Source organism: Falco punctatus (genome assembly GCF_963210335.1).
Source record: "Falco punctatus genome assembly, chromosome: 6".
NCBI classification, from domain to species: Eukaryota; Metazoa; Chordata; class Aves; order Falconiformes; family Falconidae; genus Falco; species Falco punctatus.
In genome coordinates, this window is record NC_137585.1 from 592,596 (window position 1) to 617,535 (window position 24,940).

The 24,940-nt window shown below is 46.9% G+C and overlaps 1 protein-coding gene across 1 annotated transcript; it reads right to left on the reverse strand.

The window, feature by feature from the left end:
• Positions 1–23: 23 nt before the first annotated feature.
• Positions 24–23,202, reverse strand: LOC308065407 (olfactory receptor 10AC1-like). The gene is made up of 2 exons (XM_080391357.1): positions 11,081–23,202; positions 24–10,992 (listed from the first exon to the last, which is right to left on the reverse strand). Exon 2 carries the CDS (start codon positions 9,078–9,080, stop codon positions 8,058–8,060), a length of 1,023 nt encoding a protein of 340 aa, XP_080247483.1. The 5' UTR covers positions 9,081–10,992; positions 11,081–23,202; the 3' UTR covers positions 24–8,057.
• Positions 23,203–24,940: the final 1,738 nt, after the last annotated feature.

The window sequence follows — 24,940 nt, forward strand, 5'->3', positions numbered from 1 at the left end:
TCTAGTGGGGAAAAAAAATCTGAAATAACTTTAAAAAAATATCTTTATCTTTATAATAATATTCTATGATTCTGTGATATATACCTCCACAGCTTTTTCATTATTGTGGCTTCCCATCTCTGGCATGCTTTTTGATGGCAAGAAGATAATTGCATCTTTTAAAGTCACTCTCAGCATGCCTTTGGGTTGAGGCTCATCCTGTGTTTCTAGTCCCTCTGAGTATTTCTGAATTGCACGGCATATTTTCTCCTTCCATTTCCCAGTATCCTGTTTCAAGTATCACTGAGACTAGGTATCTAGCTGGAAAATATCACTACACAACACACCTGGGCTTTCCTCCTACGGATACTTGGGCTTGTGGTGAGGGAACTGAGGAGGAAGGGTGTACACCAGGTTTTGTCTTCATGTGCTGTTGGGACAGTCAAAGGGCACTCCCAAGGCTGAGCTGGGATGTGCTTCTTTTGAACTGCACTTCAGACAGAACTCCTTCTTATGTTTCTTATAAACTGTTGACTGTGCGTGCTGCTCCTCACATTTTAGAAAGAGCTGTGAGTTTCACCATTAATTAGGTGTCCTTCTAGATGATGAATGAAACCAAATGTAGAAATAATGTCTGGAGTTCCCCGCTTGATATTACTTCCCAAGCTATCAAAGCATCCCTTTGGTATTAACTTGAATCTGTGCATCTTGAACTGGCTTTCAGTAAGGCATTATAGTAACACAGACGTATGGTGCTCCCAGGGACCCCAATCACATTCTGCAATGAGCCCCACTTCAGTCTAATGGAGGAACTTGCCCTTGCTCTGTGGCCTCTGATAACTTCCTTTATCCACCATCTCTACAGCTCTACGAAACATCTATGACAGCTCTGTAGAGCTCAGGGGATGCTCTGTTCCCATCTTTCATTTCCTGTGGAGAGTTTGTGCTCTCTACGTCCCTCATTCTCCCTTCCATGACCACAGTTTTAATATTCTAGTATTTTCTTTTTTATCTTGGAAAATTTCCTGGCTCTACTCCACCAGCAATTATCTTAGAGTATTTCAAACAGCTGACTGCAGGCAGTCTTTCTGCAAAAAATAGACTCCTACCATCTAGTGGTTTGTTAAATTAGTTTTTTACATGGACTTTTTTCATTCAGAAACCCAGACTTTATTTTAAAGAGATACCTTAAACTCCAACAAAGGAGCACAAGTGACTCCTCTTGATCACAAAGTGGTCACCCCTCACTTAGGGACTGCACAAGTAGTTAAGCTGGTTATCGTTCCCCCCTGAGAAGAATAACAAGGGCAAGGGATGAAGCTGATCGGGACAGAGTGTAGATCTGTTTTCTCATTCCCAGTAAAAACAGGGGACACTCCCTCACACATCCAGAGAGAAACACCCTTGGAGATGTACAGGATTTGCCTGAACAAGGCCCTGAGCAGCCTGCCACAGCCTTGATGTTAACCCTGCTGTGGGTAGGTATTTGGGCTGAAGAGCTCCAGTAGTCCCTTCCCACCTTGATCTTCTGATTCTGTTTGTCACCAGTAGATGAAGCATCATGTCTTCCTCCACCAGGAATGTAGACATCTCCTTACTAGGGCTCCGGTGAAAATGGGAGGGCAGCTTCCCGTATGTATTCTTCACCTAAAAGAGATGGCATACCAGAGGGAAGGACACAGATATGGGCTAGAAGCCCATATCCCTGCATAAAACTCCACTGAGCTGTTCATCACTCCCAGGTGTTTCTCTACCTGCTGATGCCCTGGACACCTAACCAGGCACAGCAGCCTATTTCCACTGTTGGCTGAACCATGGCTCTCTGGCTCTTGTCTCTCGATAAGCTGTCTTGCACATGGTCTGCCATGCTCTTACTGGGCTTGCAAACCAGGGTAAATTAAATTATTGTGCCATCTTGAAAACGAGGAGGAAGACCTTTCTTTGCCCCAGAAATTACCTGAGGAAATTCTGTTTCCTTCATAGGCCAGTTCTGCTCCCTGTGGTGGTCCAGTGGCTGTGGAGCCCAGGGGGTCCCGGCTGCCTCAGGGTGCTGTGGCAGGAGCAGAGAGCACGCCCCACCCATCGGCACCAGTGCAGTTTAGGGGCGATGCAGTCAATTTTGTCTGGTGATGGCTGGGATTTTGTTTCTTTCCCACTTAACACTTTTGGCCAACAGTGAAACCAGGAGAGACTGAGGGACATATTGCAAAAAGGAAAAAAAAATCTAAGCAAAATGGCTTCACTTATGTTAAGATGTGATGTCTTGATTAGACAAGTGGAAAGCAATGCAAACTCAGCCCTAATCTAATCTGATTCATGTCTCCCTTCAGAAAACTGCTCTATGTGGTACCAGTCTGTGTCACAAGACTTAAGTACTTTCTAACAGATATTATAGCACATTATATACTTGTAAACACAAAAAGTGCTGTTCTGCACTTTCCACTGGTCTTGGAAAGCACATTGTTCATGGGCACATTTGAAGATATTAATTTATCCTGTTGGCATTAAGTTTTCATTTTTTTATTACTTATATTACTGACCTCAGGAAGCAAAAAAAAAGAGCGAAAAAAAAAGAGCAGGATTTCTCCTTCAGCATTACTAACACAACCGTGTGTGTGCAATGAACATAAAATCTGACCCAGAGAAATGTGATTTCTAGCAGATTCTTGTAACTTCTTCAACCAGGTTGTAGAAAAATAGGTTTATAATATTTTCAGTAATTGAATCACAGCTCAAAATATAACAGTAGTAGTCCCTGCATGACAAATACATACCACTCTGTAATTTATAATTTGTTCATATTTTCTATCTGTTCTTTCCCGCTTTTGGATTAATTATACTTGTGTGAAAATACCTCACCAATATTGAAAAAAATCATTAACCTTGATAATGTGCAGTAAGCAGCCATATCTCTAGCCACTTTGGTGGTGTGATTTTAAATTTCTTTTTTCTACACTGACAGCTGAATGTGTAAATTAATCAATTTTTTAATTTCTGGGAGGTTCAATAGAAATTTTAAAGCTTTTATGTCTGTTTCAAATCTGCAGTTATTTTTATGGTCCTCTTCTTGACAAATTACGATCCAAACACAGTGAGGTTGCCCTTATTTCTTGCTGTTGTAGCTTATGCTTGGTGTTGTAGCGTCGCAGTGCTGTGCAGAAGTGAAGTGGTTGCCCACTGTCCCTGTGTTAACAACCTCTGTTTTCAACGTTGACATCAAGAGAAGATATTTGAAACAGACACTTGACGTCTTGTGGGTGGCAGGAGGGCACTGATTGTGGTAACATCTTACCAGCTCACTGTCAACTCTATTCCCAGTCTAGCTTCCCACCTGGTTTTTGAAACCTGAACTCTTAATTAAACCAAAACATGAAAACTGAAATAAGTGCTGAGAGCAATCGTAGACCAAAAACACAATAAAAACATGCCACAGGTTTTAGGGGACCTGATTTTCAGCAGCGACTAGGCTAGAGGCCGCATGCTGCTGAGCCATCTGGTCTTCCCTCAGCTTTACATAGCCGTTTGTAGAACCAGACGGTCTTGTGTCTTCACTTTTTGCAGGTAAAGCCAAGGGTACACGCTGGCTGGCTATTGACCTTCCCATTCTCACTTGTCCCTGGGCTGGTCTAGAAGATAACTGAGCATGGCAGGATCCTCAGAGCCAAGCGCTCTGGGTTAAGGATGCAATGCTGGAATTATTAATAGCACCTCAGTCAGCTTTTTGATGTGGAGCTGATTGCAGAGCAAAGTGAAACCGTGGCTGAAACCAGCCAGTTGGCACGGGGCTTCGCCTCGTTCCTCAGCTCGGCTTTGGTCTTTCCTTATTTCTTGCTTCCTGAGGCAGCTCATTAAAGGGGACCGAAGACCTGCACAACAACCCAGATGGAAAATAAAAAGCTTTCAGAGTCTAGAAAATCTTGGTTCTGGGAGGGAAGGGCAGAATATTTAGGCATATTTGTTCCCCATTAGACTGTTTATTAGGGATGTGGACTTCATTTTTTTGTATCCTATAGGGTCCTATCAGATTTTATATGCTGGGTAAGTAATTTCATATAAAGGCACGAAACAATCCCAGGAAGGACTCATCTCTCTTCTTCCATAAATCTTCTATCTATAAATATCTGCAAGAGAAACTCCTATAGCACGCTCGTTTTTATCACAGTAAAGTCAATATGGCTATTGCCCTTGGCATGTTGAATGATAAACCGAAGGGAAACAGGGGCCTTTTCTCAGTAAAGCACATCACCATCTTTGACAGCTTTTCACCCTCATGATATTGAAGTAGCTTTCTAGGTTTAATCCTATCCCCACATCCATTTTCACTGGCTACAATGCCATTGTTGTGAATAGCTGTATTCATTTCACCTTGATGCTTTCCTCTTGCTTCAGATCAAAAGACAAAGAAGCGATTTGGGTAAATACAGAATTAGTTGCTGGTTTTCTAAGCCTTTAAAGAATCCAAAGGAAGGGAGGCCGGTGGACTCACTTTCCACACAAGCCAAAATGGATAGGCTGTGGTAACGCAACTTTGTCAAGGAGGGCGAATACATCGAAACATCTTCCGTGCTCTTAAAATTGGGCTTCCAGGAGAATTTCAGCTTCTCTAACCCATAACGGAAACACATACCCTTAGTAAACTTTTTGTATTTAGCCTCCTAGAACAGTAAGGAAATATTTTCAATGCAAGTGCACTTAATTCTTTTAGGAGATTGATTAAAGGAACAATTTTTAGGAACTGTCTTACCTGGATTGCTAGCAAAACATGGCAGTGTGCAAAAATAAAGGAGCTTTCACTAGTTTCTCTACACTGAAAAGCAGATTTCACTGGTACGCTACCAATATCAGTGGTACTGGCAGGTAGCACTCAAGATACCTCCTGGAAGTGTCTCCGTCAGTGATTCATTCAGCTTCGAATGGCATGTACCATTTGAGGTACTGGACCTTGAGTACCCTGAATGCTATTCAGTGTCTCTTCCTCCAAACTCTCATCATTTTTGAGCACATGGATGGCACTGACGTGACATTACAGGCCTTACAGGTTGAGCTCCAGTGCTCTGCTCAGCCACTGCTAGGATCTGTGTCCTCATCCAGCACCTTGCTCAGTGCAGCCTTTACAAAACTCATTGCAGGGATGAACATGCTGTCTTTATGGCTGTGTAAACCATGAAGGGATTCTTAGAGATGTCTTAGGTGGTTTCATTGGAAAATTTTATGACACCTGTGTTTGCCAGATCTCAGGCCTCTGCAAATTTGGGATGTAGGCTTTCTTCCAGAAAGGACAGGACCACTTGTGGAATGCAGGCACCCAGCTGTACTCATACACTGGAGGGTCTTGAGGCCAAACCCAGACCAAACAGTTATGATGTCCATGGAAAGATCTTTGCCCTGCCCATCTTTGGCTGGAGGTGGAATATGCTGTACTCGTTTAACTCTGCACTGCCTGACTGCATCCTGCTGTTCCATGAGAAGTTCTGAAAAGGACTGAGAAATTCTTTTTTTTTTTCCTTGTGCTCCTCCATCCATCCATCAGGGATGTCACTGTCTCACTTCACTTAAGCACCCTCCAGCTCTCAGCACACAGCTTACAGGGTCAACGGGACTGGAACTGCCACTAGCAAAGGTGGGTGGAAAACAGACCTCGGGCAGCTCCCGGCAATTGAATGACAGCATTTAAAAAGAAAGTGGTTCTGATGTCTCTTACACATCGCTGCTGCTCTTGCCTCAAGCTTCCCTCTTCCCACTCTCGAGCCCTCTCTACAGATCTGTAGAGCAAAGCCCTGCACTCAGCACAGCTGGGGACAGCAAAGGGGCTGAGGGTGCCGTGACTGGGTGCGGGAATACTGGTGGGGATAGTCTTGGGCTCTGGGATATCTCCTCAATCTGTTCATCTTGCAAGGACATCAGGTGGAGACAGTGTCTGCAGAAAGCCTCCACGGCTTGTGGTGCTTCCCGGAGGTATCTCAGGTCTCAAGAGCCAGGAGTCTAGCCTGGCTGCCCTGTCGGTCATGCCATCCTTCCCAGAGGCATCGTCCGTGTCCCTGCGACAAAGGGAGGTGTGCCGAGCTGCTCTGCTCAGCAGCTGGTGAGGGACACCCCCAGCCGAGGACGCATCCCGCTGCCCTCTCACAGCTCACGGTGGGTGACAGTCACAGCTCTGCCAACCTGTGCCCACAGCTGCCACCAACAGGTGAAGGCCTCTACCGAGGTTTTGATCAGTATTATAAACCTCAGTACCTTTCTGTCCCTTAGCTTTATTGCCGGGTGTCTGAAAGTGTCAGTGCCTCCTAGGAGGCAGGCTAGAAACCGCTGCTGTAGCATCCTACCCACCTCAGCAGGGACCTCTGGAGGTCTGCAGGCCAGCCCATGCCTGCAGCAGGACTAACTTCCAAGCTTGGTTTGACTTGACAGGGTTTTGAATTGATGCTGCCGTTTTGTCCTATGCTCCTTACAGTTACTTAATGATAGTTGATTCAAAGTACTTCCCTAACATCCTTCTAAAGCACTTCTCTGTTAGCAAGTGACGTGCTTTTGCTGAGACCCTCCCCTTCTCCTCTTTGGAGACCTGGCAGGTGATTAAAATGTTTACTACAACTTTGATGATAATTTTAAATGATGCAGATAAACCTTTGCTGACAGCAGTAATTAGTTATTCATTGACATGAGACCCAATATGCCGTGCTAATATTTTAGGCTGGCTAGACTGTCAGCTTGAAGACAGCTTTTAATGTGAGTTTTAAATTCCACAGTTCTCCTTTGTCAGATGGCTCCAGCATAAATCCGTTGGTTACAGCGCCAGTTTTGTACGTTAGCCAAATCCACTTACCGCAATGAGTAATGATTGTGGCCCAGGGAAAGCAAGTATCACCCTGCGCTCTCGATCTGCCAAGGGGCAGCTGGGGGCAGCTGGGGTGCTGGGACTGCCTTGGATTAGACAGGGAAAAGAAGCAAGCCTTTTGATTTTTTCTCAACAGCTGGATATGTAAGAGGCGAGTTCTCAATCATAGTGTCTGTCTGGGCTTTAGAGCCACGGCAGGGGGAAGTATTAAGCAAAATAATGAACTTGCTTCTTTCCCCCTTGTTCCTGTCCAAAACTGATCTTCCCTAATTTCTCAGAATCATCCTGTTCTACCTACATGTAGGAAACACAAAATAATGCCACTTTGCACCTCTCGGACTCCTACATCTGCTGCAGGGCAGTGTGTGCTCTAACTTTCCCTGGTTTTGCTAAAGAAATGCCAGTAGCTGTGTCAATGGTATTATTAATCTCACAATGATAGATTTCAACACTCCTCAGGCATCTTTATTTATATGAACCAGTCTTTCCTGATAGAAGTCACATGATAAGACCAGTATCTTAGCCTTTATGTTGCCATAGGAACAATCCAAACCTAAAGTATCTCCCTATAAAAAGAAAAATTGCTCCCTGCCGTCTTCCCAGGTGCAGGAAAGTCATACTCCTGTCAAATCAATGGTGATTTCATTTTCATTATCTAGGATAATGCAAAGATGAGTTTACACCACAGCCTTTCCCCTTGTGATGGGATGCTGGAGTGCAGCCTTCTGCTAATTTTGGAGAAGACCACAGCTTAATTTCCATATCTTTCTAGGCATGGGATTTCTTCTTCTAACTTTCCAATAATCCTCTTCAGATTTTTTGTGCTGATAAATTTACCAATCTGAAATTTTTATTGACTTCCCACCTTACAGTTTCTACTGTCATCTTGATAGAAAAATAATGAAACCAATACAGCAGCTTTAAAAAAATTTTTGTTGATCTTTCAATTGTGCTGACATGACCATTAATGCAAACGAGCATGATGTGATGTGTGATCACAGAAGCGAGACCACAAAGTGATCAGAGCTCTTCATCCTCATGAGTCATTAAAGCATTTCCCTTTAGGTAAAGTGTTATGTTAGAGATCTTTTCTCATTCGTGGTTGTTTTTTTTAAGCAGAGATGTCTTTTTGTCATAAATGTATTGAAGCTGTTGAATCCTGCCTGGATATTTGCCACAGAGAAGGCTACGGAGAATCTGGTCCTACCATGGTTATGGGGCTGGTTTTCCAATACACATACATTCATTCGTTCTGCTGAAGTTTACCGCACACACACATCATAGCTCTGATATCATCCCAGTTCAGCTGAGCTTTTTTCTTCTTCCTCAACATTTTCCTGAGGACTCCCCTGATTTCCTTGTTCCTCAGGCTATAGATGAGGGGATACAGTAATGGAGTAAAGTTGGTGTAAACCAGAGACACCGTCTTATCTCGAGCTGGGGAGTAACTGGACTTGGGACGAACGTACATGAAGGTGGCACATCCATAGTGTAGCAAGGTGATGGCCAAGTGTGAAACACAGGTGGAAACGGCCTTTCCCCTTCCCACGGAGGAGGTGACATGTACCAAAGCAGCAGCAATGCAGACATATGAGGTGAGGATGAGAAGGAAGGGGAGCAGCAGGAAAAGCACAAAGGCAGCCAGCAACGGCAGCTCAGCGGCGTAACTCTGTGTGCACACCAGGTGCAGCACAGCAGGGACATCGCAGAAGAAGTGGTTGATGCAACGTGACTGGCAGAAAGGCAAGCAGAACACAGCCAGTGTCAGCCCCAGGGCGACGGCAAAGGCCACCAGGCAGCACGTCACAGCCAACCTGAGGCAGAACCCCTCGCTCATCACTGCCACATAGTGCAGGGGCTGGCAGATGGCAACGTAACGGTCGTATGACATGGCTGCCAGGAGGAAGCACTCGGCCCCACCGAGCGCCACAAAGAGGTGCATCTGCACGGCACAGCCCATGAAAGAAATGGTGCTGCTGTCCCCCACGATCAGGCTGAGAAGCGCCTTGGGGACAATGACTAAGGTGTAGCACAGCTCTATGACGGACAGCTGGCAGAGGAAAAAAAGCATGGGAGGACGGGAAGGCTCCATAACCACTGCCACAAAGATCATCGCATTCCCCACCAATGTGACCAAATGGACAGTGAGAAAAATAAGGAAGAGGAGGACCCGCAGACAGAGCAGCTCGGAGAAGCCGAGCAGGAGGAACTCCATGGCTGCATCCGTGCTCTTATTGTCCCTCTCCATACAGCCTCCACATGGCATCTACAGGGAGAGAAACAGCAGGGAGCCAGTTCAATTTGACCTGATGTCTAGCAAGCAGTTCCATATAGGAAATCATGTTGCAGTGCTGTAGAACCAGTGTGGTAAAGCTCGTTGTGTGGGCAGGAAGGTGATTTCATTTAAAAACAAAACTGTTTTCACTCAATCACATTCAGGACACTCTCAGACCCATATTCCCACAACCACCAAGGTCCTTGTGCCCACATGATCTGCTTAAGATTCTTTGCCATGACATTGATGACAAGACATATCAGCCTTTGGGTCTTCATGACTTCTTCTGAGCCATTCTTAGGTTGGTGACCATGTGCAGGTTTTGAATATGCATTAGGTGCCCTTTAGGAGCTGATGCTGATTAGTCTCTCCATCCTGTCCTGCTTTTAAGAGTCATCTTTGGACTCTCCCTCCTGATCTGAGCATCCTAGAGCAGCTGCAGGTGGATGTGTTGGGATCTTGATGGCCATCAACACCTAGGTCATGCATACGTTCCGCTGCTGCTCCTTCTGGTGCTTCATTCCCTGTTCACACCAACACTGCAGTTCCCTACACCTGTGCCAGGATGTACAAGGACATCCAGGTAGTGCTGGAGCTTCTGCTCTACAACCTGACTCCAATTCCCATGAACTGGAGGTGTTTTCTGACTAGCTCCTCCCTTCCCCCCAATGGGTCTGCCTCAGAGTTCATATGGAAACAGGGTTTCTAGGTAATTAGATGTGAGGATTCCAAAATTAGAGTTGACATTTTGGCTGCTTGCATCTTTATGCCTGGCTCAGCCCTATGGCATCAGAGTTAAAGCAAACAAACTTCCAGACTCAAACCCAAAGACATCCATGGCAGCGTATTCTGTATAACAATTTTTTAAAGAAAATACAAAGTTAATACCTTAGACTCGGATAGAACAAGATCTTGCTTGTCACAGGAAGAATGGGAAGTTCCTAGGGATGTGGAGTGATGCAAAGCTGTTAAAGTTGTAAAGATCTAGAACAGTTAAGGTCATAGAGAGCCATATAATAATAAACTACATATAGTGCTCATTGCTCATGTGTTCATCACATAATGTAATATTTACTACGACGAATAATTCCAACTCTTTCTACACTTTACTGTAAACCAGGAATAAAGGCAGAGATTCCTTGAAGACTTCTACTCACATCAAAACCCCAGAAATATTTAAGTAATGAAAGAAGCTGCAAAATTGCATGAAATTTTCCAATGTCATCAAGAGCAAAGAGAAGGAATGGGAAGGCGATGGAAAAAATTATTAGTGGAGACAGGGATTTTCCTGGAAAGAAAACATCTCAAAAAAACTCCAGAAAGAAGTAATAAAGTTGAGGAGGTGATAAGCTTACATGCTTTGGCGTTTATTTTTGCCACTGCAGTTGCTGGAACTTGCTGCTCCAAGGTTTCCTTGTGATCCAGTATCTCAGCGGGGTACAAAACATCTGGGGACTCAGGTGAATAAAGAAAACATCTGCAATTATGTCACCTCAGGTGCAAAACTAAGAACTAAATCTCTCGGCTTCAGAACATAAGTCAGCAAAATGACTAAGTTAGGAAGAAACTTTACCATAAGCTGCAGGACAAAAAAATGCACAGCCACTGAAGACCAAGAAGGAGCTCCTTGGAGAATACAGAGGCAGCAGTGGTCCTACAGAACCGGGCAGCTCAGCATGGGCTACAGTGGCCATGAAGCCATGGCTGCCTCCTACAGCCACCTCTGCCACCGCAGCCTGTCCTCTGCAGCCTGGCTCAGACACTTGCCCAACGCGGTGCGCAGGTGGCCAGGCTCCACAGACGACAGGACCGATGGCTCCGCGTGGTCTGAAGGCTGCGGGCTCAGTCACTGGGGACCAGCTGGGGCTCCCTGTTCTCCCAGTACTGAGACTTCAAGAGGAATCTGCTAAACGCAATAAAGCTAAAGAGTGGGGAAGACACAGGGGTTTCCTTCCTTTTGTTTGGAGCTGATCACTTCAGCCACAACGTACTGTCTCTCGGTTCGCAGATACGAAACCCAGATGTCTTCCTCCTGGCGATGTGCGGGGCAGCCAGGGCTGAGGTGCTGTTTCTTGCCCAGCCTGGGCTCCCTCTGGCTCTGAGTGCCCCTGCAGTCCGTTTTCTTTCAGCATTTCATAATCATCCCCTCTCCTTTTCTGCAGGATACAGTTCCTTATATACAAGAGACAGAGGTCCTTCCTCTTCCCAGCCACCCCTGCCCTCCCAGCAGGAATGGCAGGTGGTTCCATTCCTCCCGAGGAAAGGGGGTTTGCAGGTTTTTTTGTAAATCGAGCGGCAGGATGTGATTGCACCCTTGGAGGAAGGCAGAGCTGTAACACCCTCCTAGAGGGCCGTTGCTCCTTTTGCTGAAGCAGCTGAAAGGAGCCAATTATCCATTGGGCTGGTATGTACCCAAAATGGCAACGATTTAATTAACAGAATTCATTGCTGCTCATCTTAAATAAAAATAAATCTGTGGGTCTTTAAGTAAATTTAAAACAAACTCACACTTAAAGGCAAAGCAGAGCGGATGTGAAAACTTTAAACCCATCTGTAGAACTGTGTGTGGAGCTTTCACCCACCCAGATAATCCATTATTTCTCACTGACTCGGATGAAATCACCGTTCAGCTGTGGATGGGACTGAGATTATTCAGGCCCAATTTATTTTTATAACCAGTGCTACATTCATTCCTGGCCACTTACACTGAAATCATTAAGGAGCTCTGTAGGTTTATGCAAGTAGAAAAGAGAGGCAAAGTCAAGATTTTTGACAGCTCAAATGGAACCGTGTTGCATTAACACAGCTTGGAAGAAACATGTAAATCTGGTACCTTAAGATTTTCCCCAGGACATGGTTTAGAGGAGGTTTACCTTTCAAAATATTCTTCTATAATATTTTATGTATATGGCATAGTCATTTGGGGACAAAACTACCGTGTGTATCAGTCCCGTCTGAGGACTAATTGTGTTGGGAGCGGCTCTGCGGCAGAGCCTGGGCTTCCAGCGGGCAGCAAGCTGAACACCAGCCGGGAGGAGGCAATGGAGACCCACCACCCACGGGGCGGCAATAGCAAGAATGTGGCCAGCAGGTGAAGGGGGGAGGTTGTTCCCCTTCAGCTGTCACACACAGAGCCACACCTGGAGCACTGCGCCCGCTGTCACACTCCCCCATACGAAGGTGGCACAAGGTCGAGAGGAGCGCATGATGTCCGAGGAGAGGACGGGGGAGCTAGGCTTGCTCAGCCTGGCGGAGAGCGGGCCAAAGAGGGATCCAAGTGATGACTTTAGCCTAAGGGGGGGGGCTACAGAGACAACAGAGCCAGAGTCCTCTCAGAGGGGTGCAGTGAAACAGTCACAACATTTGCTTCAAAGAAAATTCTGATCGGCCTTCCACACAGGGCGGCTACTGTGGAACAGGTGCCCGAGAGCCTGGGAGGGGGTCCTCCTTGGAGATGGTCTCCTGTTGCCTGGACAAGGCCACGAGCACCCTGGCCTGGCTGTGGAGCCAGCTGGTGGGAGCAGGGGGTGGGCTAGAGCCCTTCGCAGCCCCCTCCCACCCCCCGGCGCCGTGAGCCCCTCACCTGCGCAGCCTGGGCCAGGGCTCCGGCAGGAGTGGGACCCTGCTGGGGGCTGCGTGGCCGCAGGCTGCGGTGCTTGTGGGGCTGCGGCCCCTCCAAGGCCACTAACTGGCATTCGGTAGTGTCACAGCTTTGAAATTAGGCAGAACTTAAACACCAAAGTTGTTAATTACGTGGGTTTACTCTTTTTTAAACCTGTCATGCAGCTTCTTAGAATTAAAGCTGTGATGGTGGAGTCTATCCTCTTCAGTCTCTTAAATCACTTCCTTAACTTTCAACTTGTCAAACTTTTTTTTATTTCATCTTTTTTCCCTACACTTTATTTTTTTGTTTAAGAAGCTGCAAACAATTCAGGGCACAGAATGTCCTTAAAACATTTACAAAGCTGGGTTCTCAATCTGGCTGGTATTTCTAGATACTGTTGTATAATAATGAATAAAACAACAACCCTGAAGCCTCTCTCTGTGGCACACTGTCTCTGCAGCTGTAACAGGAATAAAATCAAGGAGCTGGTTATTTTGTAATTCCACCTAGCAAATTAGGAGGATTATAAGTGGAAGTAAATCTTTACAGTAACGAGCTTGTTTTAGTCAAATGCTTAGCAGAGTGGGATTGCTCCCTCTATCAAATTCTGTGAGAATTTCAGAACATCAGATGATTAACTCATACATAGTTTCTGTTTGTGTTATAAAATACAATTCTGGGGCTTAGGTGCCATTTCTTACTTTCATTTATATTTATCCTCTCCTCTAACACAAACCACAGGAGAAAATCTGCCAGCTCAGTAACAGTGCAAAAATAATTACAAGGAACTATTTTGACAAGTCTATTCTAACTTTTTTATCTTCAGATGGTCCTTTTCTGCTGCTCAACGGGAGGTGAACCCAGGTGAGTCAGCACGTACCTAGTAACCAGTACCACACAGTCAGCAGTAATATGCACTACTTTTTTTTTTTTACCATAGTGCCCAGCCTTACACTGAAATAAATAAGGCAAATTATTGTTTCAGTCTGTGTGTGTGCAGATAAGCTGTCATTTATTAACATGCAACTCACCCCTCCCACAACATTTCAACACATGCCTACACATTACCTCTGAAACATGGCTCACCGAGCAGGAGAGTATTCGCTGGGGTGAGGCATGCATCCCAGTGCCAGAGTGCATGGCAACAAGACAAACAAGGAGCAGCAGAGGATGAGAATATGCATGTCAAAGTGACTCCATACTTCCTCCTCTAGCCCACACCTTTCAGGTTCCCAGCATTTTCATTGCATCATCTTACATTCAAATTCATAGTAGATTAATAAAAGCTGCACGTTAGCATTAGCGTTTGCATGCCTTGAGTCTACAGCACGTCAAAGAGATGTAGGCTCTTCCTTGCTGCAGAGTTCAGTCCTGTTCTCCTCCCCTGTACTCTTAACTCCATGATTTTTTTTCGCTACACACCTGCAAGGCTTTGGGGCTGGCCTACCTTAGCCTGGATTTGTACAAAGAGTTTCTTGGAATCCAGCTACAGTTAGTGAATCACATCGTATCAGTTTCTATCAGCAATTGCAACAGACTTCAGAGGATGTTCCCCTTGGTCTTCGGAAAAAGGACCGGTGCTGGGCTTGCCTAGCACCCTCGCGAATCGCCAGCCTGCTCCACAGCAAGCTGCCTGGGAAGCTCTGTAGCCAGGAGCAGTCTGGGCAGAAATGGAAACAGCTGAGAGCCGTGTGAGGAGCCCAGTGGCAAGGGACGGCCAGCCCCGGCCAGAGCCAAGGGGCCGGCGTGCTCAGCCTGGGCAGCCCTGTGCCTGCAGCGTGGTGGAGATGCACAGCTGTTCATTTGGTGGGTCCAAAAATCATGTTCCAGCGACACGAAGTTAACTAGCCAGTGATAGAAGACAATAAAGAGGATAAAAAAGATTGATGATCCTCTCTGCATGCAGAAGCACATTAACAATGATCCTCTGGGGGTATCATAGTGGTGTAGAAAGCAAAGATTTTGGCTTTAGCAGCCTCACTGATGTTCTGCTGCAAGTATGTTCACAAGCAGAAGTGACTTTGTTGTTCGGAAACACTGTGGTGACTTATCTGGTTAGAGAAATTAAGGCAGTTTTGAGGTAGATTTCTGGGATTGGTTTTGGTGACTGATGAGAAGTAAGAGTCACTCTAATGAAAATGTAACAGTGGCACCATGAAAATAAATGTTGATACCATTTTAGAAAGTGCATTTGTAATTCCAGTAAAGCCAGCTATGATCAGAGTGTAATGGGGCCAGGGGCTTGGAAGTGCAGCATCTTGACAGAGACCTTTTACCAGCCTCTGGATCCCCATTCTGCAGCCAACAGGAGCCAAGAAATGCTGCCTCCCACAGAGGCAAGACACCAAAACAATTGTGCGCAGCCCTTAGGAGAAGCAGCATTTCCTTATTCCTGTGGTGTTCAGAGCTTTCTGGGAACTGGGAACTGAAATTAGCTGAGGTGGTAACAGCAGGGTGACTGACATCAATTTGCCTTGGTGAGAGAAAGCATCACCCTGTTCCTGAGTTTCTGTTGTTTGGCTTGATAAATACTGGCTGGGAACTCACCCTGGGAAAGATGCTGAACCACAAACCAACCAAAACAGAGTTTTGTAGAAAAAGGGCAGGCAGCCCTGCAGCTGACTTCTCCTCATGGTTTGTTAAAGGTAGGGCGTTTCTTTCACCTCATTGTACTTACTCATACTCTAACCCAGCCAAAGGCTTTGTCTGGCACCTCTGCTAAGGACATGGCTGCACATAGCAGTTAATGCTATCATAAACATGCAAGCTTTTCCTATTTGGAAACAAAATAATGAAGCTACTGAAAGAAAAGTGGTTTAGAACCAGAGAGAGCAAGGACAAATGTAAAAAGGGAAGTCATGAAAGAGGGGATGGAAATAATTCAACTGAAAACAGAAGTGAAAATGAAGCAGACAGACAAATGGAAAATCAAGCTACAGGCCCTGAAAAGATTAACTTGAAATCCTGTAGGCAAGAAAGAAGGGGAAGGTCACAAGGAAAGCTGACAGTCTGAAACCAGATCTAAGTTTTCCTATCTGACAGAGAAGTTGCTTCATGATTATTCTGGGATTTCAGCTTTGCTGGGCATCTGGCTGTTTCTGTGGAGTAACCAGTGTAGGGGTCCTCAGCCCTTCACAGCCCTTCGGGGAATCACCCTGCACTCATTCTCAAAAACCTGAGGTTCCTTTCAGCTGCCCTTTCCAACCCTTCCTCTCGCCACATGACAGCCCATCACACTGGGTCTCACATGATCCCTCCACCTTATCTACAACATCAGTCAAGTTCTCAACAAAACAGCCCCTAAAAGAGCCTAAATGGCGGGACTCAATGACACAGAGTGACACGGCCTCACACTGCTGTAGGGCAAGGGAAGCGCGACATGGTCACATACCAGTAACTGAAAGCATGCAAGAGTGAACAGATGCCAGTGGCATCGCAAGGACCTCAGAAATGTCGGGCTGGGGAAGAAGAAGATGGACCTGGATCACTGTGCGACCAAGAAGTGGGAAAGCCCCCCTGGCCAGGGGAAGGAGCAGGCAGCATTACTGGGGGGGGTGGTGCCCTTCGCCTTGCTCTGGATGTCTTCCCCAGGTTCAAAATGGGCTGCTGAGCAGAGGCGATACCTGGAGAGTGTAACTCTTCATGTTATTGGAAGTTAGTTTCAGATTAATTTGGACAACTTCGTGGATGTCTCTGTGGATCTAATTAAGGTTTGTTTTTTAACTGCCAGTTCATAGCCAGCAGCCAGAGGAGCTCATCTGGAAGGGAATGGAGTAGCTGCATCTCTCATAGTCCTTGAAGGAGCTCAGCAGTGCTTGGCCCCTCTTGGAACTGCAGTCATCACACCCTGGGGCCTTGCTGCGAACCACTGATGTTGACATCTGAAGATTTGTTGCCTCCTTTTGTTCCCTGTGCAATGGTAAATGAGGCATTGTCCCACCTGAGCTCTTCCTTAGGGTGGCAGTGGCTGAGACACTCCACCTGGGGACATCGATTGTTTTTGCTGAATTTGAGCTGATGCAACTGCAGCGCCTGGGAGGAATGGCAGGAAAGCTCATTTTCTTGCAAAGTTTTCCACAGGACACACCATGCCAAGCTGATGCTGCATGCATTCCATCCCCCGTGTACCCAGGCTACTGCTCGTCCCTCCTCCTCCCGTCTCATGTTTGGCCATCTAGGCCAGTGTTGTGCACCTATGTCACTTAGGAACCCAAGGCTCATTTTCAGGGTAGTGAGGCAAGTAACTATTAGACTAACATGTTTTTTCAAAGAAGTTTATTGCAGAATGTAAACTCTGGCAACCAGCATCCCAGCCTGAACAAACAAAATCCAGATGAACTGGAGCCCATTTAGACAAAAAGACTGTGGTAGACATTCAAGGTATGTGGTCAGAGGAAGCAGGTGGGCTGCAGAATCCATTCTAGCACCAAACTCTTGAGGTTGTTTCAAGCAAGTTGGCTGGAGGTAAAAGAAAAGAGAAATCTGTCATTAACAGCGGACAGAACTTAGGTTTTAGAAACCATATGTAGCTGCTTGTTGGACTGGACAGCAAGGGATCAGATGCTGAATCAAAGAGCCATCCAGCTCTTGCCTTCAGAATTCTTTAGCATCACTTTTACTTGCTGTCACACCCAATGATGTATGCTTTATTCACTTCTATTATTCTGTTTCTCATGTTCACAACTTCTTTATTTACTTATCTAGCATAAAAGCAGAAACTAAAACAACTCTGTGAGAATGCAGCAAACTTTCCTTAATACAAAGCCAAGCACTGCAGCACCGCTGCAGAATGCGGGGTGAGATGCAGTGAAATGATGCTAGTGCAGGTGTCCATGAACACAGGCTTGCAGAAAACAGTTTTGAGATAAGTGGATACGAGAAAGACAGACTTCTAATAGCTTTTCTTCATGATAACCTGTTAGAGATAAGGGAGAGATGTATCAGTTTGCGGGGATCCTTGTCAACATATATGTCATATATTTTATTTCTTCATTGTGCTCCATGGGTGACCAAAGCCCTTACCTGAAAGGAGACTTCAAATGGCACAACAAGATCATGAGCTGCATGGAGGAACAAGGGGAAGAAGGGGACAACAGCCCCATTATGGTCCTACCAAGCAGGCAAACTATACCAGTCAGCTTCACTGCCCGTTTCCATCCACTTGTGTTGTTGGGACACCCCCAGCACAAATAATTGGCAGGTAAGTTGACATTGAACTTTGCTGTAAACACAGGGCTAAAAGATCAGGCCCGTACCCCCTCCTGGGTGCCTGAATGAAGACGTGGCAGTGACAGAAGACAGTGCATGGCCAGGCTCTCTGGAACCTTCTGAGGCACCTTGCATGACTGACAAACACCCTCTGGCTGTGGAAGCCCTGAACCCTGTCCGGGGCAGGGCACCTGTGGGCACACTTACATTTAGCAAGAGACCATGCTCGTGCTTACGTGCTGGCTGACCGATACAGCAGAGTAGGCCCTGGGTGGGTGACCAACAGTCTGATACCTCTAGTGCCCCCAAGGCTTTCCAAGCCATATTGTCACAGATCTATTTGGTGCAAAGACTTGTATTTAGAAATAAGCATTCACATGCTAGCCGAGAAGCGTATCTATGCCTATTCCTTTATATTCAAACATTGAGAAGAACTTTCTCCATATTCAGTTTCAGAAACTTTCTTTTATTAGCAAAACTTAATTTTCCCTAATTAGGAAACATAGGCTGAAGATCTTGACAACAGCCTGAGCAATAGAGCAAGCTAAGTACACAGATGTTCTTTCAGGCTGATGAATGGGAAATCTAATGACACTACATTGAGTGGATGTGATACCAAAACACTCTCCAGCCCTACAGAAGCTCTTCAATGAATGACAGAAACAGCAGAAACTAGACTGGAAGATCCAGCCTCCTGCCCAGAGCTGGAGCATCACTAAGACTACATCACATCATCATGGCCTTTGTCCAACTGAGCCTCGAAAGCCTCCAAGGTTGGAGACTCCTTCACTGAGTACCAGTTCCAGAGCTGTGCTGCCTCCAGGTGAACGTTTCTCCTAATCTCCAGCTAGAACCTCCCAAGCTGTGACTTACAGCCATTGACCAGTACTGCTAATTTAATAGACCTGTCATAAACCTCTGCTGTTCGGCACTGGAACACAGAGGCGAGAGGGGGCAAGACAGGGAGGAGGAAAATCAGCATCAGTAGTTCAAAACCATGCTGGAAAACAGCCCGTTAGAACAGCATAAAGAAGGACTAGCCTTCTTTACTCTTTTCTACATGAAGTCACAAGGTGAAAGAGTTGAAGGAGTAGACAGGCAGTGAAGTCTAGACCTTCTTCGCAAAAAGCACCATGTAAATGCAACACCTACCTTTGAACTGCTGTGCTTATTAGCCAGCAGCCTTTCCACACTAAGCAACTGCATTTGGACTGGTACTGAAATGAAAAGCATGAAATGCATAGTCTTCTGTGATACGGGGCAAGAACTCGGCAGGCAGAGCCTGTTGGCTGCTACATTGCCGATGGCTTGCGCTGAGCTGACTGTAGGTAGCCATGCAGTGAAACAGGACCTACTGCAACTGAGCCTGTGCCTGAGAAATACCTTGTGCTCCTGGGAGACACTGATAGCAAAGACCTATTCATAATTTTTCTTTTGTGTTTGCTTTCCACCTCCCTATAAGCTCATTGATCACCATCTCTCTCTCATTCACTGCTCTCAGTTCACAGTGGTCAGGTCTTCAGAATAACAGAGTCATCAGTTCAAAGGGGCTGCAGATACGAAAGCTTGTCGATGAGGTAAATGAAAGTTGTGAATCCATCACCAAAGTGCACTAATGTAGACTGTTTTGTCTCTGCTGAGGAGCCAGACAAATGAAGATTATCCTACAAAAGCTCTTACAGTCTCCAGAGGTGAGCCGTCACTGGCAAAGATGACCCTAAGCTGGACAGTAACAGGCACTGCCGTACCCACCAGCCCCATGCTCTTGAGACCAACCTTAGTTGTGACAAGAAGGGGCCACCCATGGCTCTGAAGGACATGAAATTACGGAAATCTGTTAGACGCTACCTGGAATTACCAGAGATGAAACTCTGCAAATTTTGCATGTTCTTAAAAACAATTTTTTTTTTGTTCTGGGCTTTGATGCATAGAGCAGCCTTTTGTCACCAGAAATTTAGAATAGTGTTAATGTTGCATAAGTTAGATCACAGAGACAGGAATCTTGATAAGTAGCTCTCAACACTTCTGCTGGACACTAAAATTAGAAGACCAAATTCATTGGAATTAAATAATGCATATAATTGTATCTAAAAATTAAGTATTTTTTTCCAAGATTCTCCAATCCAAGGCTTTAGTTTTTACCCACGGTGGAGCAGTGTTATAAACGATAACAATTAAAACAATTTTATTTTTGGGTTCAATCGATTTAGGCTGAGAAACAATAAGCAAAAACAGCCCTGGGTGCGCGGAGAGCTCCCATAGCTCCACCACACGCACACCTGAGTCCTAAAAGCAGCATCTTTTATGCCCAGATCTTGACCAATCTCTTCACGCCGGATGTTCATCCTGTTCTTTCCGCAGAAGCAAAAACAGCGCTGGGTGCACAGAGAACTCAATTAGTTCCACCACACACACCCAGCACTGTTTTTGCTTATTGTTTCTCAGCCTAAATTGATTGAACCCAAAAATAAAATTGGTTTTGTTGTTATCGTTTATAACAATTTGGTGACCCCAACGTGATCTCGCTGTGCTTTCCTGGACTGTGACTTCTTGAGGGGTACCCCACAGATTGTGGCTCAAGAGTAGCAGTCTAGGTCAGTCTCCGGGGTCTTTGTCTCCTTCGGTGGGCTTTCCCTGGTGTGCTCTCCTTATCTCCTTTGGCAGGCTTTTCCAAGCAGCGATTGCCTCAGGGGAAGCTGTCACACTGTCTCAAAGGAGAATCACACGCACCCATTCATTACAATTGTGATACAGGTTTTAGATATACACAGGTAGAACAATTACACTTATCACACTACATTCTATTTTTGACATAAATCATGACTGCATTTATCACATTATGATAGTCTTCTACTTCTGCTATGTCAAAAGCAATAAAAGAGCACGCTGAAAAAATCAGTCTCACAAAAACCCCCACAAAATTACGACCAGAAAAATCCTGAAACACTAAATTGAGGCCTAAGGGTAGAATCACAGATTTACAGAAGATAAAGTGGAAGGGACCGCTGGAGGCACGTAGTCCAACATCCTGCTGACAACAAGGCTAAGTCCAAAGGTAGGTGCTGGTCCTCAGCACCTTGTCCAGATAAGTTCTAAATCACAGAATGATTTGGAAGGGACCTTTAGAGATCACCTGTTGCAGCACAAGCAAGCTATCAGGCTGCAACAAGGCTGTACCATCAGCCAGATTCTACTGTCCATGCTGTTTGCTCTTCCTCCAGAGACCAGACCACACTACTCCTCCATCCGACCACCCCTCTCCCTCATGCCTCAGGGCTATTTCACCACTTAGCAGGAACCAGCCACAGCTGCACATCATCCATGTCAGCCAACCCACTGCCCCTGAAGCAAGGCCACAGCTGTATATTATCAATGTTAATTAACCTGCTTTCATACCTCTATAATTCCTCTACAATCACCCAGTTCTGACCCCCTGCCATGGGCAGGGACACCTTCCACCAGCCCAGCTTGCTCCAAGCTGTGTCCTGGACTTGAGCATTGCTAGGGATGGGGCACCCGCAGCTGCTCTGGGCAGCCTCTGCCAGTGTGTCACCACCCTCATTGTAAGAAATGTCTGCCATATGTCCCATCTAAATCTACTTTTTCAGTTGAAAACCACTGCCCCTGGTCCTGACACTACAGGCCACGGTAAAAAAGTATCTCTCTGTCTTTCTTACCAATCCCCTTTAAGCACTGAGAGGCTGCAGTGAGGTCTCCCGGAGCCTTCTCCGGGCTGAACACCCCCAGCGCTCGGCCTGTCTGCACAGCAGAGGACTCCAGCCCCCTGAGCATCCTCGTGGCCGCCCCTGGACCCGCTCCGATGGGTCCTTATACTGGGTGCCCCGAGCTGGAGGCAGCGCTGCAGGGGGCCTCACCCGAGCGGGGCAGGTGGCAGAGCCCCCTCCCTCGCCCTGCTGGCCATGCTGCTGGGGATGCAGCCCAGGGCTCGGGGGGCTTTCTGGGCTGCGAATGCACATGGGCAGCTCATGTCTGTTCTTTCATCCACCAGTGCTCCCAAGTCCTTCTCGGCAGGGCTGCTCTCTGTCCATCCCCCCTCCAGTCTGCACTGGTCCTGCGGATTGCCCCAGCCCAGGTGCAGGACCTTGCACTTGGCCTTGTTGAACTGCCTGGGGTTCACATGAGGCCACTCCTCAAGCCCTTCACGGTCCCCCTGGGCAGCATCCCTCCCCTCCAGCACACCAGCTGCACCACTGGGCTTGGTGTCATCCGCAAACGTGCTGAGGGTGCGCTCCATCCCACGCTCTGTGTCATTGGAGAAGACATTAAATAGTATTGGTGCCAGTAAGGACCCTTGAGGGACACCACTCGTTATTGGTTTCCATTGATCCTGATAAGGCCTATCGTGTATTCACCATGTGTGTGGCACCAGAAGAGTTAATGTGTCAGTAGCATGGCACTAATGCTGTAAATGAAGGTATTCCCTCAAGGGACAATACAACTATCAAGATTTGTTGTCTTTTACAGGAGAACTGCACTTAACCAGTGACTTGTTCGGTTAAGATGATTCAGAAAGCAGGTGCATTAACAATTAATGATATCAAACTACTTCCTTCTTGTTATCTATTTCTGTATTTCTGACAGTTGCATGCTAATTTAGACAAGACACCCTTGCCCCTGTCCTCCACAGTCATCCTGGTCTCCTAATGCAACAGCTCTCACCCTGATAGTCTAGCATCTTGTTCCCAGGCAGCTGTGAATTTCCAGCGTGTTCGTGTCACTCACAACTCCTGAAAGATGGTGCTGTTGACGTTTGCAAGATCCATCTTATGTGTCGTGGGCATTTCCATGAGCAGATGTGCTGCATCCAGGGTTCCCAGGTGCAGTCCATCAGCCCATTGCCTACTGTGTGCACTTGTCAGTCACTAATTCTGTTAGCATCTCTTGCCCTTGGTTCCTGAGTGGCCACAGGAGAGGGAGCACACACAGTGACGAGCAGACACCTGCCTTGCTGTCAGTGGTCATCTCTGTCAGTGGTCACCTCTTAAACATGCAAGAGGTCTTCCTCTGGTACATCTGTTTGTTGTGAGTCCCTGCCGGGGGGAGCCTGACTAGTAGGCTGTGGCTTCACTGATACCAAAAAGGAGTTTGTTACTAACTGTTGTGAAGCCACCTGACTTGGTTTTGCAGCCTCATTTATTGCTCTGTCTGATTTACGAGGTCTGGCGGTGCACGTGAGCTCATTCCGCCTGGTGCTGCTGGTAAGGGCGCTCCATGCTACGCCATCCTTGGGCCCCAGTACTGCTGCAATGGGAACTGAGAGGCAGCGGCTCTAGATCGATGAGTTGCCCACTGCTCTGGGGGGGGTCTCACGGCAGCAGCCCCCGAGCAGGCTCAGCTGGTGGAGTGCGTCTGCCCGTCGGGCACTGGCCCACAGGGGTGCCTGGAGTGGGGGGGCTCAGGCTGAGCCCGCGCTGGGCTCTAGGGCTGACGGTGTCCAGTGAACTGCGCCCAGGGATGGGTGGGACTGTGAACACGAACAGGGATTTGGGACCCTACAAATGCCAAAGTTTGCTTCACAAAGGCGAATTCCTTGTAGGAATAACCTGCTGCAGCTGCGTCACCATGTCACAGTTATTTTCCCGGTGATCTCCACAGACCTCCGAAGGAAGGTATCTCCTTGCTGCTTTTGTCAGCTTCATGCTTTGTATTTTTTGAGGTTTGGTTTACAAGGATGGAGAATCTCACTTAGGCTTCGCCATAGTATTGCTCCAATTAAACCAAAGTAAGGAGTAGGCACTGCCGAGGAACCACAGCCCCAAGAGGGGGAGGAATATTCAGACAAAGAAAACCAAGAAGAAATTAAAGGACGAATCAGCAACTGAATGGAAGGTGGGGTAGCCGTGCTGCTGGGTAAAGAGATGTGTTCCATGATCCAGATGGAAACAAAAGAAGTCGCTGCAGCCCTGCTTCCTCCATGGGCTCTCGGCGTGGGATACATAGCTTGAGAGCTGCCGCGGTGCCAGGCTGGGGCAGCACCAGCGCTGCATGAAATGAGCGGGGCAGACAACAGCACCGCAAGCCCACCAGTGTGCAAACAGCAGCTTTGCCAAGTCTGTATTTGAAAAACAGCCTGAGTTTCCCCAAGTGAATGTTAAGCCCTTTGGTCAAAAATAGCGATCGAGACCTGTGCAGCAGAACACCGGCCGTCTGGCTTCCCTCGGCTCCTCCGGCTGGGGGCTGCCGGGGCAGGGGCTGATGCTGCAGGGTGGGAGCCGAGCGGCCCTGGGGAGTGGGGCACAGCCCCGGAGCCATGACACATGGGGGGCTAATCCTGGTCACCTGCCTGGGGTTATGGCCATCTTCCATTATGGCTCTTCCATTGTGTGAAAGGCTCCAGGCTCCGGTGCCGCGACTGAGAGATGGGACGCAGCTTGATGCAAGCAAATGTCACTTTAATTAGCCTAATAGCATGATTATATACACACAAGCAATTGTTACATCTTATTCTGATTGGTCCAAAAACTTGCGTATTCTATAACTATGTGGCAACTCGCGCAAAGATCTCATGCTAGCTGTTTAGAAATTCAGCAATAGTTAAAGACGTCAACGTCTGCAGCTCTTGTACCATGTCCTTGAGCAAGCTGACTAACCGACCGCCTTGTTCCCTGCGTAGTCTCAACTTGACGCTTAGTCCCTGTTTCTATACCCTTCAACAATTTTTCATGTCACCGGGGCTTGTGACCCACAAGCTCGAGCACATTCCTTTCAGCTAACTGATTGTTACTTATGGTCCTGACTTCCAGCCCCCCTCCTGCAACAAACGTTGTTTGTGTGACCCCAAAGCCTTTAACCAGGATTTCGAAAGCTGCTATCTGCCCTCAGATGCATCATTCTCCACCCGAATGCGAAACAATAACTGCCTGCCCATGCGTAACAGGTTTTACACCATCCTGAGGTGCTTCCTTTGCAACAAGAGTTTCAAAACCAGCTGGTAGGTTCCCCTCTGAACAAGCGTGCCGGTACCAAGCCTGTGAGTGCAACAAGGATGCTGCTCCCCAGTGCAGGGCTGAAGCCCTTC

Excerpts from the sequence above, each read along its gene's own strand:
- LOC308065407 (XM_080391357.1), bottom strand. The coding sequence starts at position 9,080 with ATGCCATGTGGAGGCTGTATGGAGAGGGACAATAAGAGCACGGATGCA.